Source organism: Nelusetta ayraudi, unplaced genomic scaffold (assembly GCF_046127955.1).
Source record: "Nelusetta ayraudi isolate G7.1 ecotype Tasmania unplaced genomic scaffold, CSIRO-AGI_Nayr_v1 ptg000136l, whole genome shotgun sequence".
NCBI lineage: Eukaryota > Metazoa > Chordata > Actinopteri > Tetraodontiformes > Monacanthidae > Nelusetta > Nelusetta ayraudi.
This window is the reverse complement of record NW_027466186.1, coordinates 1503603-1520492: the sequence shown is the minus strand read 5'-3', so window position 1 is coordinate 1520492 and position 16890 is coordinate 1503603. Positions and strand designations below refer to the sequence as shown.

At 43.9% G+C, this 16890-nt stretch overlaps 1 protein-coding gene across 5 annotated transcripts in view; it reads right to left on the bottom strand.

Moving 5' to 3' along the window:
- The window catches only part of LOC142879409 (plectin-like), a 108521-nt gene extending 92291 nt beyond the window's left edge, over positions 1-16230 (bottom strand). For 3 of the 5 annotated variants that reach the window (XM_076012696.1, XM_076012697.1, XM_076012698.1), the window contains exons 1-2: positions 15925-16230; positions 12166-12362 (exon numbers count right to left, since the gene is read on the bottom strand). In XM_076012696.1, the coding sequence (XP_075868811.1) occupies positions 12166-12355 (190 nt within the window). In that variant the 5' untranslated portion in view covers positions 12356-12362; positions 15925-16230. Of the gene's footprint in view, positions 1-4094; positions 4395-12165; positions 12363-15924 lie in introns of those variants that run through there. The other 2 variants (XM_076012704.1, XM_076012709.1) reach the window with 1 other exon arrangement.
- Positions 16231-16890: the final 660 nt, after the last annotated feature.

Below are 16890 nucleotides of genomic sequence, written 5' to 3'. Positions count from 1 at the left end.
TCACGAAAAAAAAATGTGCTGAGGAAACCCCATGTCCACTCTTCAAACACACACACACACACACACCTGCTAAAGCATGCAAACACACACAGGCTCGTGAACACCCTCAATTGTCCCTGACCATGAGAAAAGTTCATTCATTTCAACACTGTGGTTTTACTGCAGTCATTCAAGTCCAACTGCACATTGCGGATTACTGAAAAATACACAGTTGATGATCTGATTCACTGACTTACTATGGGTAACTAAAACAAAGTTTTGTTTTGTTTTACTTTTTTTTGCAATCAAGTCAGGAATTCAAATTATCATCATAAGACAAACAAGGCTTCCAAAAATAACTCTTCAATTAGCCAGCCTGACACAGGCACATCTATATATGGGGGTTATTTTAAGCCCTACGGGCCACAGGACAAGGCCTTGCTGGACGCACTCTGGGGCAGAATATGGATACCAGGCATGTCTGTGCACCCTCAGCAGTCCACCTGACATGGACAGGGCAATCCCCCGCTCAGCCCGCCAAGCAACATGAACATCAGCTGCTGGAACAAATTGCATTAGAGGACAGCAGCAAAGACAGGCAGGCCTTACTGGCACGCCAGCTACAGCGTAGCGGAGGCAACGAGACGTCAGAGAATAACATTAGGAGCAGCCAAATGGCCGGCTTTAATTGTCTATTGTCCCATTTGGAAAATAATCTTTATATCCAAACCAACAAGATGATTGTGTGTCTTGATATAGCAGTCATAAAACAAGGCCAGAAGGCCACTGGGGTCATTAGCTGGGAAAGAATAAATGAAAGTTGAGCTGATGATGACTCTCCATGAAAACTTTGAGAATCATAAAACTGCCTTCTGCCCTCCACCATGAGTGAGGAAGAATAACAGCAACACATAACATTCAGAGCTGATTTTTCTTTTTTACACAGGATTTTAGGATACTAGAGAGCAGAGTTGGGAAAGCTGGGCCTTATTTGGTGTCAACTTGATTGTGAAACGCCACAGTTTACTTTCAGTTTCAGTTTAAACAAACCACATCTTTGCTTACTTCATCAGCTCTTTGAATAGCCCTGCAGCTGCCTATGTCATTCTTAAATTAAACAAACAACAAACAGCAACAAACATTTAAAATATTACCTTTTTGAGAGATAAGAGTGGGGGAAAAAAATCAAAAAAAGAAATGGCATTTAAAGAAAGTATGGAAATTACATGGCTGTAGGCCATCACCATAATAGGAGACACTAACCTGGGGCATCGTTGTGATCAAGAGTACAGATTCTATAATGTTACTAGGTACCAAACGTAGAACAACAGCCAAATACATGAGATGTTTTGGCTTTGGGTTTTTTTAATAGTCTGTGATTTATTTACAATTTATTTTGTGAAAAAGCAGTGGATGGTACAGCTGATAAAAAAATAAAAAAAATAAAATAAATTTATATAAATCTAAAACATGTTTCTTCTCAACATATGCTCTCAATTCACCTCAGGGTGATACAAACTTGTTCAACCTTCAAAACAATGAGGTAGCTGAGCTGCAGCAGTTTCAAGTTGAAAGTACTGCAGATCCATTTTGAAAACTTCCCAGTTAAATCTTTTTTTCATCTGGTTGGAACCGGACCAAACCATGCAGTGTCAAGAAGTCAAGAAGATTAGCTCCGAGCTAAATCGAGATAGATATCTTGGTTAGAAAAAAGTAAGGCAAAGAGCAGCAGTGACAAATTTTGCGTCACGGTGACCAACCGTACAGGCGTTGGAAGACGTTAAAAACTGGTGCAACCTCTCAAAGTGGAGTCTGTTAAACGTCCAAGTTGACAGGTCAACTTGGGACCTTGACTCCCTGATAAAGATGGTCATAAAGGTTAAACTGAGCGTTAATCTCGGGGTTGTTCCCTATGTGGGGGTTTAACTTTTTCACTTCACACTTTGTTTTTGCAAGTCCTTCATTTTTCATTTCAACCAGGATCTTTACACTCAAAAAAATATTCATAAAAACATTGTTTTGTTAAAAAAAAAAAAAAAAGGTCTGTTCAGACATTCACATTATTTGTTGAGGTAGGCCCACCACTGTTGTTAGCTTTTAGTTCTAACAAACTGGTACCGGAAGTGGCCAGTGATTGGCGCACGAGTGTCCACCTGCTGGTAAGCAACTACCCTTGGCTTTTAATCTGTTGATAAAACTAAACTTCTTGGTAAAGGCATAAATTTTGTGCTCCGCTCCGTATTGAGCCAACAACAGAAAAAAGTCTTTTTGCAAACATTTTTGGCAGCTTCTCCAGCAAGATGCAGATGTTGGCAATAATACAGTCACTGAGCATCACACCTACAAGTGCGGAAACCAAACCCTGGAACATCCAGCTCCACTCACACCCAACAGTTTTTTAATAATCCAAATGAATGTGACTGCCTCATAGCCTGATTTAGAAGGATTACGCAACACACGTTGAGGAAGAGATATTTTTTGTGTTCTTTTCATGAGAGATACAAAGCAGGAAACCCTCTGATTGGCTGTGTCATCACTGTGCCTTAATAAGGAGAACAGGCCCTTGGAGGAGCGAGAGGAAGGAAAACAGAGGAGCCTTGAACATAAACACCTGCCACCGAGCCCCTGTTTCCCATTAGCTCCCGGTGTCGGAGCAGTGGCGCAAACACACACGACGGCAACCGGAATCACGGCGTTGGGCGTTGAACTGAATCAACGTGCTGCGAGAATTCACAACTGGGCGAGTTGTCACATCGGCCCCACCGTGTTTTCCGGAACCTTTAGACATACCAGGGGCGGCCTCCACTCTTTCACAACATCGCCACATAAAAAAAGCGGAGAGCTCGCACTCTATTTGCACTTGATAACACTCACCCTTTGTGTCACAGAGCAAGCTACCCTTTGTCCCGTGCGTTGCCTGACAGACACAAGCCCCGTGCGTAAATGCAGAGACGAGCGCTGGCTGATAGTTTTTTACGAAAACGTCTTGAACGGTGCACGTGCGGGGAAAAAAAAAGGGGGGCAGCATTTGTCAGGCGGGGTTTATTTCTTTTTAAATGTCTTACACGGACGGTTCCGACTCAGAACCGGCAGACTAACCAGATTCCAGCAGAGGATTGGGGGGAAAAAAAAGAGTAAAAGTGGGGCAATATTTATAGAGGAGCTGTCCCGCTTACTGATGCTGCGCTGGAAGAGATGAAACACGGCGGCGGAGGAGGCATCCGGCGGGAGGAGACATGAAAGAGTATCAACGTAGGAGATTGAGGCAGGGCTGGGGGGGCTAAACTGAATCCTGAAGTGCAGGTGACAGGCGGGTGTCGCTGACAGATTGGGTAGAGTGGCTTCCGGATGTCAACGCGAGATCCATCGCTAACGCTATCGTCAACATCTTCATCATCACGCACTTCCAAACCTGCGCATGCATGGCACGCCATGGCCGCAGAGAGGGATGGTGTGTGCGTGTGTGTGTGTGTGTGTGTGTGTGTGTGCCGTAAAAGGGTCGAGCGGGAGAGCAAATTTGAGGAAGATTTGAGGAGAAGAAGTATTAACTCCCGCTGTCCATTAATGAGTTTAGTGGTGGTGGTGCTCAGTCGGCGGCACCTGTTCACGTCCCCTCTGTTGTGACTGGACACGGGATAACAATCAGCGGCGTTGCCTAAAGCCCCCTGTGGTGGTTGGGGGGGGGGGGGGGGGCAGAGGTCAGCGGACCTGGATCACCGCCGCGCTCGCATATCAAAGCGGGTCAGCGCCGGCAAATCCCGCCGAGCCCGGCGCTCTCGCCGCCGAGGAGTGACAGCGAGCGTTGTGCGGCGATCAATAAAAGAAGCTCAGCGGTCGAGCGGCACAATCCCTGCCGCGCACACACACACACACACGCACACACACTCACACACTCACACACACACACACACGGCAGCTGAGGAGAATCAAAGGCAACGGCAAGGTGCGGTCACATGTTTGCACCTGTGCAGAGTCAATAACACCGGCGGCAGGCAGGCAGACAGACAGACAGACAGACAGACGGACAGACTGACAGACTGACAGACGGACCACAGACAAACATGCAGGCACAAGGCGCCTCATCCGTCACTGCGTGTGGCTGTCATCACTCCCACCTTTGTACTTCTCCCTGACGTTCTCGTACGCCTGGATGAAGTCCTGCTCCTCGGCGTTGGGGGGCAGGTAGGCGGGCTCGTACATGGCCATGCCGACGCTCTGGCCCCTCTCCTCCTCCTCCTCCTCCTCCTCCTTCTCCTTCTTCTTCTTCTTCTTCTTTTGCTTCTCCTGCAGCTCTTATCAGTTTGCCCTGTCTTCCTGCCGGAGAGAGCCGCGTCCTCCCCCCTTCTCTGTCTCTGCTGGATGAGCGTGCGTGCGTGTGTTTGCCAGGGCCGCCTGTGATGTCCTCTGTCTGCTCTCTCTCAGCTGTGTGTGAACCCCTCCACAGCTCCCAACTTCATTCCACAGCCCGGCACAACCCCCCCCCTCCTCCTCCTCCTCCCCCGCCTTCCCAGCACCACCTCCTCCTCCTCCTCCTCCTCACCTCTTCCATCCCCTCCCACAGCCCGGCAATGAAGCACTAATATAAATGTCAGACCCCTCCTTTTAAAGACACACAGCCAGACCGGCAGGCGTGCACATACACACACACACACACAAACACACACACTCGCGCTCAGACTTTCGCAGTCCGCTGCTCACCAGGCACAAACTCAGAAGTGCCGCAGCAGCGCTCTGGGAAGGAAGAAGGGAAGAAAGACTGCGATGAAGTGAGCGCAGATTTAAAGCAGCAGAGCGCTAATGCAGGGATCAGTTTACAATGACAGCAGCTGCTTCGCTTGAAGCAGTCGCTGGAAGTTACAATTGTTCAGATAATAGTTTTGCACAGAGCTGAACGGCAAAGGAAATTGATTTTTTTGTTGTTTAAAAAAAAGTCTCCAATCTTGATGAGTCACACTCACAATGATATAGCAAGAAGTCCATTAATCAGTGATCCTATAGAACACATTAAGTCTATTTTTAGATTTTAGCTTATTCGCCTTTTTTTGGCATGAAAGTTGTAAAGTATAAAAAAAATATAGGCCTGTTTTGTGTGTCCAATAATAAATCTGTATTTAGAATGTTGTAGCTCCTTTTTTGTGAGTATTTATTTATATACATGTGAGGGGAAACTGAAAATATTTCATCTCAGCTAATTTTACTTTGTGTCATGGTGACGTCACTTGAGGTCCTCTGGGGTCTCTTTGGCTTGTGGCCAATTAGAGTCACTGCCAATCACAGACTTCCTGTGGTTAACTTTGGTCTTTGCTTTCGGTTAGATGGCTGCCTGCGGAACACACACTCATCCAAACATCCATTTTTTTTCCATTTTCTTTTTTTAACAGTTTAGTAATCGTCCCCAGAAGCATTATGTTTGCATGAAGAAAAATATAAAACACTTTTTGAATGTTCTAATGATGTCTGTTGCTCCACATTAACCGCGATGGTACTGAATTTAGTTTGCACCAATAAATAAAAGAGACAGCTAGAGGCCCCTTTAGACGCCACTCACTGCAGAGTTGTGTCTTATATCAGACACGTCCACGCTGAGACCTGAACGCAGTTCGGCTCTTAAGAGAAAGCTGACGCCTAGAGCGCCATGAATAAATTCTCGGCCAGAAAACACACTGTTTGCCCTTGACAACCATCGAGAGACTTCAACTGTTGGGGGCTAGCAACTGAATATACAACTGATTACCCGACAGGCCAAGCTGATAAGAGCCCAAACTGAGTACATAAGCAATATGTCAATACCCCAACACCTTGTTATCTTGCTTTTTGAAATGTTGTTGTTGGAAATTGTTGACCTTGTTAATGTTGTAAGATGCATCACCCTATGATGATCATCAAAGAAAACTGAAAAAAGGGCCAAATACTCAACTGGACATTGATATTGGATAAAACCCAACAAAATGAGTGAGGAATTGTAAACAGTCTGTGATGCTTCAGATGTTTTAATTTGTAGAAGAGAGGCGCAGACCAAGGCTGCTTGGCGTAGGGTTCTGTTGCAGTACAACAGCGGCAATCTGATGACGGAAAAAGTTGCTTTGGCTCAGACAGAAACATCAGCGGGAGCGTTTTCCTGAGAGGAAACCCGATAAGGCCAATCCAAACTCCCTGCCGGTCTTATTGCTTGATGGGACTGTCTTTATCGCTTCACTCACTACAACAGGAAGTTTTACTGGCCACACACACTGAATCAGGTTTCCTGAGGAGAAATTAGTCGTTTCCCCTTTTTATAGTTTACTTTTATATTTTTGGACAATTCCGATTTAGCGATTCTAAAGCCGGTACCCAATGGATTACACAGTCAGGAGAAACAACCTGGATTTTAGGGTTTTAAATGGTGCCCCATTGTTTTGTTCCAATCTTATGCCATTTCAGAATAAAACACACATCTGAGCTTGCATTAAGGCCCACAGTCCATATGTAGTTACTACAGTGTCTAACCCAGCGTCTCTGCTGCTTCAAAAAAATAAATAAATAGTTAAATGCTTACATATTACCAGAAACAGGGAGAGGCAGAGAGGAATAATGACATCAGTAAAGTGCTTCTGGCTTCTGTCAGACGCAACTGCAACGCGCGATAAAGGGAAGGCAGTGACTGTCAGTCACATGATGGAGTGTAATGTCCCCGGTGGTGTGCGGCAGCACCAGTGCAGGAGCAGTAGCTGTGAGGTGGACCCATGGGTGAGCGCACACCCATAGCCTTCACAGCGAGCTGCAGTTATGATTGTGCCACCGCAGTGTTAAATTGCTGACTGATTTAAAGGGAACGACAGCCGAGCGGCCAAGTCAGCCCTTCACACTTTACACAGCTCGTGATCCTGTGATCTGACTCAGGTTGTTAAATTGGAGAGATAATCTCATGTTGTCATGTGGGTGTTTCTCAGTGGGTGTGTGTGTGTGTGTGTTTTTTCTTTTTTTTAATTTCCCACATCATGTCCTCATCATGCGCAGAATGATCTCAGACACAGACTCACACACTTTCCCCATTTGGAGGACTAAATGTGTGACTGGCTCTTCCTGTATATGATCCCTTTAACAAGTGTGTATGTTCACTCACATTTCCTGGTATGTGTGTGTGCGCATTTACACTTCATTTGACACTTTGGCTGCATTGTCCCTGGGGGGTGAAAAAAAAAAATAGTGTTAACACATAACTGTAGCTTAAGAAGTTGCTTAGGTCAGTTTCTGATAAAGTGGCAAGACATGGAGTCGGACATATATCTGCATGTATGTAATGAAGCAAAGTAACAAAGATAGTTAAGAGCCATGGCTTCATTCATTAATATTAACAAGTTGGCCATATCGCATTTCTAAATTGCAATGCAATTATTACAGAACGTGGATCTACTCAGAGTTTTATCATTTCACCCTGACACCACCACTGGTGTGACCTCAAGTGGGACGTGAGAAAGTAGGGATTAACTTTGATGTGAACTCTCTCAGAGGGAATCTGCTGATCGCTGCTTGCAAAATGACACTGAACTCAGTCACTCTCTGCAGAAGGGCTCCTTCAGCCGGTCAAGTCTCATCAAAATCCAACACTTTTGGGACCTACGCACTCACCACACTATGAAATTTAAGATGTAACGGTCAATAGAATTGTTTTCAAGTCAAATGCATAGCTGGAAATATATTCTAGACACAGATGTTGGGTGGAGTGACTTCAAATGTGCATAGTGCAGCTACTGCCACTTTCAAAACCATACTTTGATAAGCAACTGTCATCTGATTATGACTAACCAAGATCTCAACCTTTATTTAGTTGAACTAAAAACCAAGTATGTGACTATGGCACTACCAGCCCAGTGGTTTACTCCAGAAAGTGGTTTGACACATTTGCTTTATCATCTATCGTAATGTGAGATAATTGTACATTACTATTCCAGAGCGTGGGGAATGTGCAGGTCACAGCTTGTCCATGAGAGTGTTTTGGAGTCGTTGGATTGTGTATTTGATGAATTTAAAGGGAGGAAGACCTGTACGAGTATGAGTCGGTTTAGGTCTCTGCCCCGGCTCTCAAAACAACAGGTACTGATAAAAGGACTGTATCTACTCATATGACTGTAGAGATTTTGGCAGTAATAATTATAATGATGATGATGATGATGATGATGACGACGATGATAATGTGTTTTAATCTATATTTCTGCCATCACAGACCAGTCTTTCAAGTCAGTAATATCATAAAATGTGCTGTCGTCTCGGTAATGATTCTCCTCAACTCTGATTAGCTCTGTCACTGTCTCACATGATCATCAGCAGTCTTGGGGCTTGACACGTCATTTACATCATTAGCCGGAGCTGGGGGACTGACTGGATACTTGTAAAATAATACAGCAGAGTTGCTTTGACAACAGGGACAACAAGAGCAGAGCACATAGATACATGTCTGGCTCCCTCTTGTGGATGTGTGATTCTTCTCTCTTTTTTTTAAACGAGCGCCAACAAACAGTAGTAACAGGAAGTTGATGATTTGTGTCCCCCGTCTCGCTTTTGTTTGCCCAATTTGTCACAGCTCATTTATGCAACTGCAAAAAAAAAAATAATGCTGGGATCCAGCATTCCTTCCGTGATGAGGCACGTAATGGGACATGCATAAAGGTCAAATCCTACGTGTGCCATAAAACTCCTCCACTGAGCATAAAAGCCACTGTCTGTAGAAATGAGACAGCGCTCTGTTGCACCAGAGACACAAGACACACACAGTGCAGCCATCGCCATCCGGGAGGAGTGTGGGAATGAGGCACAGTTTCCACATCCGTCATGACTTTCCAATGGTGAACAGCTCTGAGAGAGAGTGCCACCTACTGGGCAGATGGATTATTGCACTCTAATGATGATGATCAGTGGCACTGTCAGTGCATTTAGTGGGTTACATCAGTGAAGAAAGTCACTACACCGGAACCACGAGCAACAGATGCACGCTTGAAGGGAGAAGAGTTTGTCTGTGTTACATCATCTCAGTAGCAGATCGCAGCCAGCACAACATTAATAATTAAGGAGATCTCTGTTGGGATGTTTGCTGACTCCAAAAGCGTACTCACGCCCGCACACAGTGCATGTGCGCAGTGAAGAACTGCAAGTAGAAATCTGAAAATATGTGTAGTTAACATTAAAACATCAAACACTTTTTCAGCCACTGGCCTGTGTCGTGAGCTTCTCTCTTTTTAGTAAAAAAAATGATGAAAAATGCACTTAATAGGAGGAAACAACTAATAAACAATACAATAATAGGTTTTCACTTGGCAACAGCTCTCCCACCATTGTTGATATGAAGTATTACCACTTCCACCCAAGAGGCAATGGATGTGTACTGTTAAAGCATAAAAAGTCAATTTCAGAATAAATGACTGTACAGAGACCTGGCCCACTTCTGACTGGAAGTCTTCCTCCGGATGATGTGTTATTAAAGTTAAATCTCAATTAAAATAAATGTCAAGCTACTCCTGAGAGAAAAACTGGGGGAAATATTACTTAATAGAGTCACTACGAGTGGCTGCTGTAAGAGGCCTTATTTTATAAACGTAACTCTACGTAACATACACACAAAACACAACTATTGAGACCCGAGAAGCACATTTTGTTGATACTAAACGCTGATGATTTACAGCAGCTCTGCAGGAGCTTTTGCATACGTTAACATAAAATCACTCATCAAGAAATAAAGATGTAGTTAACAGCTCATGGCTACAGTCCAAACACAATTATAAGCTTCTTATCTCTGTCTTTAAAGTTACACACTGTTAGATATGAAGCGGTTTCAAGCAGGGGCCTGACGGCCAAGTAGCAGGCTGTCCGCTTCCTCACTGATACCCCCTCTGGTGCAAGCTCATCCCATCTAATCCTTCAGCAGCAGCCACTCAAGTCAGTCAGCAACACAACGCTGAGCGTTCAGCACCGCCAGAGTGCGCTGACACTACCTGGCCCGGCCGCCTGCCGCACAGAGGAAGAGCAGCACAGGAAGTGAATGAGGGCCTAAACTTATCCAAACTTCCCCTCAACAGGAGCGAAGCATTCCAAAGCAAAACTGATCAAAGACTCATTGTGCTAAAACTGGTAGACTGCTGAGAAGCAGCACGTATGCAGGTGAAGAGCGGCCAGGCTGCTGAACATGTCATTGTTTTTGACAGCACAATGAGGAACATTTTGAAGTGTTCAGCATGATGTGGAAATTTTCTCCTTTACTATGTTGTAAATCTGCGATGAACCCTGCCTGTCACCCTGCCTTCGCCCTAACACAGCAGGGATAGGCTCCAGCAGACCCCCGTGACCCTGAATAGGAATAAGCGGGTATAGAAGATGAATGAATGAACTATGTTGTAAATAGTGTAACCATATAATTGGGGCGATATAAATAATCTATAAAGATAATGCTTGCTTAATAACTAAAAGAGGGGGAAATTCATAATACAGTTGCTGTGTTGGCTTTGCTTATTTAGAAACAGTCTTAATTGTATAGAAATAAGTAATTACAAGTTTTCAATTTACTGCCGCACGACAGTTTCGCCACTTACCAGTCAAACCAGATCTGAAGTGACATGTGGCTGATAAAAAAGACTATTAATGCTGTGCCATAAAGGTCCTAATGGCGATTAGTCAAGATAAAGAACTGCAATTATGGAAACGCAGAACTGAAAAGGAAAGGAAAAACATAATGGAGCCAATACAAAATGGTTTTCATGTTAAAGCAAGATATCCTCTGTCTGCTTTTGTCTTTTTTTTTGTTGGAGTCCAGGGAGAGATTGTGGTGCACATCCTTCCTCCAGCTCCAGACCATGCATTTAGAGCACGTCATAGTGGGATTGTCGACTCCGATGCAAACATACGACAATAGCTGATTGTTGTATGCAGTGTCAAGTATCTACTGATCACATAACCAAAAGGAAAAAAATGAAACAGAGAATATGAGATCATTGGTTGGTTTTTCTCTCTAAGTTATAGAACTATATGTTGTATGAGGACAATTCTATTTGGAGATCCCGAGTCTCAATGAGATTTATCTGTATAAATAAAGGTTAAATGAAAAAAATCTCTATCTGAAGACAAATCATTTTCTGACAGATTTAATCTTGTCCTTCTTCTCCTTGTGACTGATTAAAACCTATGGCGTGGATCCATTTTGGCAGAGGTCATCACTAACAAGGTGCGTGAATATATCCAAGACTTGCTTGAGACCAGTACAACACAACAGCAACACTGCGTACCAGTAGTACTGTAAATAAATAATGGGCTTCCTGCTTCCTAACAGCTAAAAGCGAACAGGATCTCAGCCCATTGTGTGAGTAGAAAGAACCACACCTCGCACTTCTGTTCTCTGCATTTCTCGACAACTTCCTTGCCTCGACAAACTGCCGGGGTATCAGCATAATGCACTTCATAATAACCTGGTAGATCTTTATCAGTCTGCATGGAAAGAACATTCCTCTCAGATTGAGCAAAATCATGAGGATCTAAGATCAATAACTGCTAATGGACAAGAGGACGCCATCCTGTCTTACGATGTATTCCACCAAATGAGACAATCGCATGGAAGACAATGGCACAAAAAAAAAACCGACAGTGCAATTTGCTCTTTTAAGTGGATCTGAATAAATCTGCAAGCCCTTCAGACTGATGAAATGTTTTGCTTAGACAAAAGTCAATTCATTGCACATGTGTAAGTTAGTCTTCCCGACTTCTGTAATGGAGGACAAAAAACATTTTTTTTTTTTTAAGTACATCATCATTAAACACAACAATGAGAAACCTTGTCACAATAGACTCGAACACTGGAACCAAATTCACATACGAATATAAAGTAATCGTGCTTTGTTGTGTTGTGTCAAGCATCTGCTTACACGTAGTATTTTTCCAGCATTCAGAGAAGATTATGAAGGTGCATCATCGTTGAGAAAAACGATACCTGAAATGTGTGATTAACAAGCGCTCTATTTCACTTGTTTCATCAACCAGATCTGCAAATAGTCCCTGCGTCAAAAGCCTCTGCAAGCCAAGTCACACAGACACACAAATTAATTCTCACACTCTGGATCGACCTAGCCTTCTGCAGCAAGGTGCTGAACAATCCAACTGAATTCAATAATTATGTCTGGTTACAAAAAAAAACGGTCAGCATCTCAATGAAAGGCGAGCATTTCCTACCTGCAATGCGAATCACAGCCCTCTCTGCTGGGTCCAGGACGTCCCCCGATGCCGACTTGGAGCGTTTGATTCTCTGGTGCTTGGCCAGGTTCCAGGGCAAGGTGTCTCCAGGACAGGGGGCTCTAGCTGTGTCTCCATAGCTCTCCTCGGGCAGGTTGTGCTCCTTGAGTCTATCTTTCCATGTCGCCATCACCCTCCTACCAGAGAGATTGAAAAGACTGACTTGGAGCGAATCAACATGATGAAGAGAAAAATAAAACACAACCCACAAAACTAGCAAATGAGGTTCTTGAATGTCGTAAACTAGTACTTGTTCACCTCTTTAGTGATATAAAATTGTTTATATGTTCCTTTTTGTCAACACAAAAGAGGAAAAATAACTATTTGGGTTCATGTTATCGTTAGTGATTGCTGGTCCACGCAAACAATCTCTCAGAGTTGGTTTGCTAGCAGTGGTCTGTTAGAACAATTTAACATCCAAGTGCGATGGTTAGTTTAAGAGAGGAACAAGTGGACGGGTGAGGTGACATGGAGCAGTGAAAAGGAAGGTGAGAGATTTTAAGCACCAGACAGAACAACCACAAGTGTGAAAAAGAGGGAAAGAAAAGTGTTGAAGCGGGTTGGGATGGGTGGGGTGAAATATCAGATGCGGTGTGTGATGGAAGAGTATCAGCACGAATGAAAGAAAAGAAAACATTGGTGAGACCAGCGATGCTGTCTGGTTCAGAGACAGTGGCACTAATGAAAAGACAGGAAGCAAAGCTGGAGGTAGTACAGATTAAATCTTTGAGCTTCTCTTTAGTGACCAGGTTGGACAGGATCAGGAATGAGTACAACTGAAAGACTTAGAATGTTAGATGTTTAGGTTGGAAGTGAGGTTGGACTTGGCAGGCAGGAGACCTCGAGGAAGACCAGAGGATATATAGAGATGCGGTGAAAGAGAACATGAAGACGGATGATGTGAGAGAAGACGTTCCAGAGAAAAGGCTTAGATGGAGGCATACGATTGGCTTTGGCCACCGTCTGAAGGGAATAGCCTACAGGAGAAGAATAAGAGGAGCATGGAGAACAGTAACTATCTGCAATCCTGGCACAAAGTTGTGGTGAAAAGATTAAGAAGGCATCCCGGACCATTAAATAAAGTCCATCATGCTGACTTGACTGGACAAAACACCTGAAACCTGAGTTCAAAGCGATAAATAATAAACACTCAGCCAGCCAAAAAGTCTTGCCAAGACTGGGGCTAATCATTCAACAGCCATCTGTTGTTTATTTGTTCAAGAGTTGAATGTTGACAGGGAGTCATCCAGGCTTATTGAAAGCACGGGTTGCTGTGTCTGGGTTTTGTATGCTGGGACTGTGAATATTTAACTGAAACTGAAATACTTGGCAGAAGGAATCACAGAGCTTTGTTGTTGCTGCTGCTGATGCTGACATGCCATGCCTTTTTTAATGGCATAAATTATTAGAGTATTTAAAGTTATTGGGAGTTCCACAACCTCACACTGGACCTGCACGGCTCATTTCTTTCTCTTATGGACTTTGCTCAGAGGTAGGGGAGCCAAGTAAACCATTAATAGTAGTAGAGGCTGTTATTTTACTTAAGCATTGTTTGACCTTTATTTGAACTAAACCCTAATTAAGATAAAAGAAACCTCGAAAAAATAAATCAATTAGAGCAGACGCACAATCAGAATCCAGAAAAGGAAATTCAATACTTTGCAAGGTCATAATAAATTAAGAGCATCACTAATCATAACACAGCAAATATTTATTCAAACTGATTGTCATAATAATGGTTTACGAAAAATATCATCCAGAGCAACTGCAGTCAGATGTCCGTGTTCACAAAACCCATTCCTTTAATTTTAGCTGTTTAATTGTTTTAGCTCTAATTTTGTAACATAACCCAGGTAAAAGGAGCAAGGTTTGTAAAATGCTTGTTTTTTTGTCGTGCTTTTATTTTCCTTTTTTCCAGCTAAGTTCTGACCTTTGGTACAGACAGAGAGGAAACCTCCTGGGACCAAAGATTGTAACATCCTGATGGCTTCTGAGATTTGCGGGTCCGAAGACATAAAGGCAGATGGACATTTTGAAGAACACGGCGTCATTGTTTCAGTCCCTTTGCAGACAAAAAAGACCAACCAATGAGTTAACGAACAAGGGCCTGCATGTATGTGATGAACCTCACAAAACTGTGTCAAAATCTTTGAGAAAAGGCGTCACAATAGTCAGACACAGACATTGAATTTGAAGCAGCCTCATAGGAGAAAAAAATACCTACAGCATCTACACAATAGAAGACCTCACTTATTGGGAGGTTTATAGAGAGGTTTTCATCATTGTGTATATTAAAACAGATACCTGTTAAAACATGGGGTCTGAGACAACACAAATCTCAAGACAGGCATCCAAAATTCACACCAGCCTTTCTCCCTGGAAATGTTCAACATTTCTCAAGAAAACTATCTTTTGTCTTCCAAAAAACCTTGAGGGTTATTTTGACTTGCCCCTTTCAAAAATGCCACCGCGTGTGTTTTTGTTAGATGACAGGAGGAAATGATGATGAATGGGTAAAAATAACACAGGTTTACATGGCTGTGTCGGACTACAACATTGCTGACCGTTGGTTTTGCTGTGAGCATACATTAACTCGCTCACCTTCAGCCTTAATGCCAAATATCCACTGCATGTGCTGCATATTATACAATATCGTAAGTCATGGGGCAGGAATTCATATCTTCACTGCGAGATTTCACAGATTCAAAGGTATCACATCCCCCTGCATCAGATATGCAGAACTGTGCCCCAACATTCCAAAGGGGAGAAGTTCCAAATATTGCATAACGCTGACCGAGAAGATAGATGTCCCATTAAACAATTTGACCGTTATGACAGGTAAGCACCAGCTGCACGAGAGACAACCTCACGTTCAAGGACCTTGCACCGGCACTGTGAGTGATAGTCTCACTGTAAATCACCTTTATGTTGTGACAACACACTCAGCTCGGCTCAGAGTTCACTGCTATGCGCAGGTGCCACGGCTGTCCAGCAGCGTCACATCAGCAACACTTAATTAACATTATTAACAAAAGAATAACACAAACAAATATTTTCTTCTTCTTCTTCTTCTTCTTCTTCTTCTTCTTCTTCTTCTTCTACTACTACTACTACTTCTTCTCTGCTGCACTATTTGCTTCTGTAGATTAGTAATCCTTGACTTCGTCAGAAGCAGATATTTGCAAAGATGCCACTGAAATTGTGCTTGTGTGCTGGACTTGTGTAAAGGCTCACTTAACACAATTTGGCTTTGGGACTCATTTAATCTGCTTTCCACTCGATGAGACAACGTCCCAATTGCTTTCCCTTGTGGTCACTTCCTGCATTACAGAACGCATTAAAGACGGTGGGGGGGAAAGCCCAGCGCGGCTTCATCAAAGTCAAAGTAAGTCAGCAAGCTAATTCATTATTTATTCAATGTCGAAAGTTGGACTTTTTTTTTTTTTTTTTTTTTTACTATCAGCAGAGGCCCTGCCCCTCTGTGTTAGACACCTGCAGCCTCCCCAAACACCTGCATTCTGCTGCTGGTGTTTACAACGCGGGTGTCTTCGGTGCACTGGGACTGACACTTGACAAGACGTTCTGTCATCAGGATCACGCCCGCGGCGTCATTACAACACGCTCGCTGGAGGTGACATGCCCTCTTGTCTGGTAAAACACGCATTTTATCGCCCAGGGTCGCTCGGCGTGTCGTCTTACCTTCCCGCTGCTCCGGATCACTGGCTGAATCTGCGGTCATGTGTCGCTGTGTCCTCCGGGTTATCGCAGCAGGACCAAAACAAGCAAGTCGTTCCTAAACTGTGCTTGTGTGTGTCTGTGTGTGTACGCGTGTTTCTGACAGCGCTTCTGGCAGCTTGTGTCGAGACAACCACTCCTTCATGGACGGCAGCAGGAGGTGGGAGGAAAAGTCGTGCGGCCGGCCGGACGCGGGGGGGACGCCGAGCGGAATCCGCAGTCATCTGAGACGCTCCATCTGGGTCTGGCCGCCCCTGACTCCCATCAAGCACCTTCTTCCCGCACGCCTCACCTCCTAAATTGAATGCTAAGATTCAGTCAAAGTTGCCATTCAGGTGCGCATTGCAGAGAGAGAGAGGCAGACCGGAGACGTCTGTCTAGCCACGGGGAGAAATTTACCGGCGTCAGCAAGGTGGTGGTGGTGCTGCGGTGAAAAGCCGCATGGATCTTGGTTCGATTAGTTTCCCTGGGCGTCCCGGACTGAGCTTGTTCCAGGAGAGGGCGTGGGGGGAGGGGGAGGGGATGACGAGTTGGCTGTGCTGATTCTCATCAATTATCCCATTTTCACGTTCAACATGTTTCATCCTGCACATGGAAAGTTTAAACCAGCACAGGCCAGTTTAATGTCGTGCTGTCCAATTAATTTACTGCCAAGCAGAAAGTGGGTTTGAAATCCAGTAAAATTCTTGAATAATTAGGAAATATTGCCCCAGCATGAGGGCCATTTCCATTGTTTTACATTTAATTGTTCCTAAAAATGCATCATTGACTTTAGTAATAAAGCAAACCAAGCAATCATGTATTTATCTGTGCAGGAACTGACATATTAACGTGCTTAACACATTGAATGACTGTTGAGTTGAATCAAAGAATTATTTGCTCTACTTTTACCCTCTGGCTTACAGCACGAAATAATATTTCTCCAGTTTT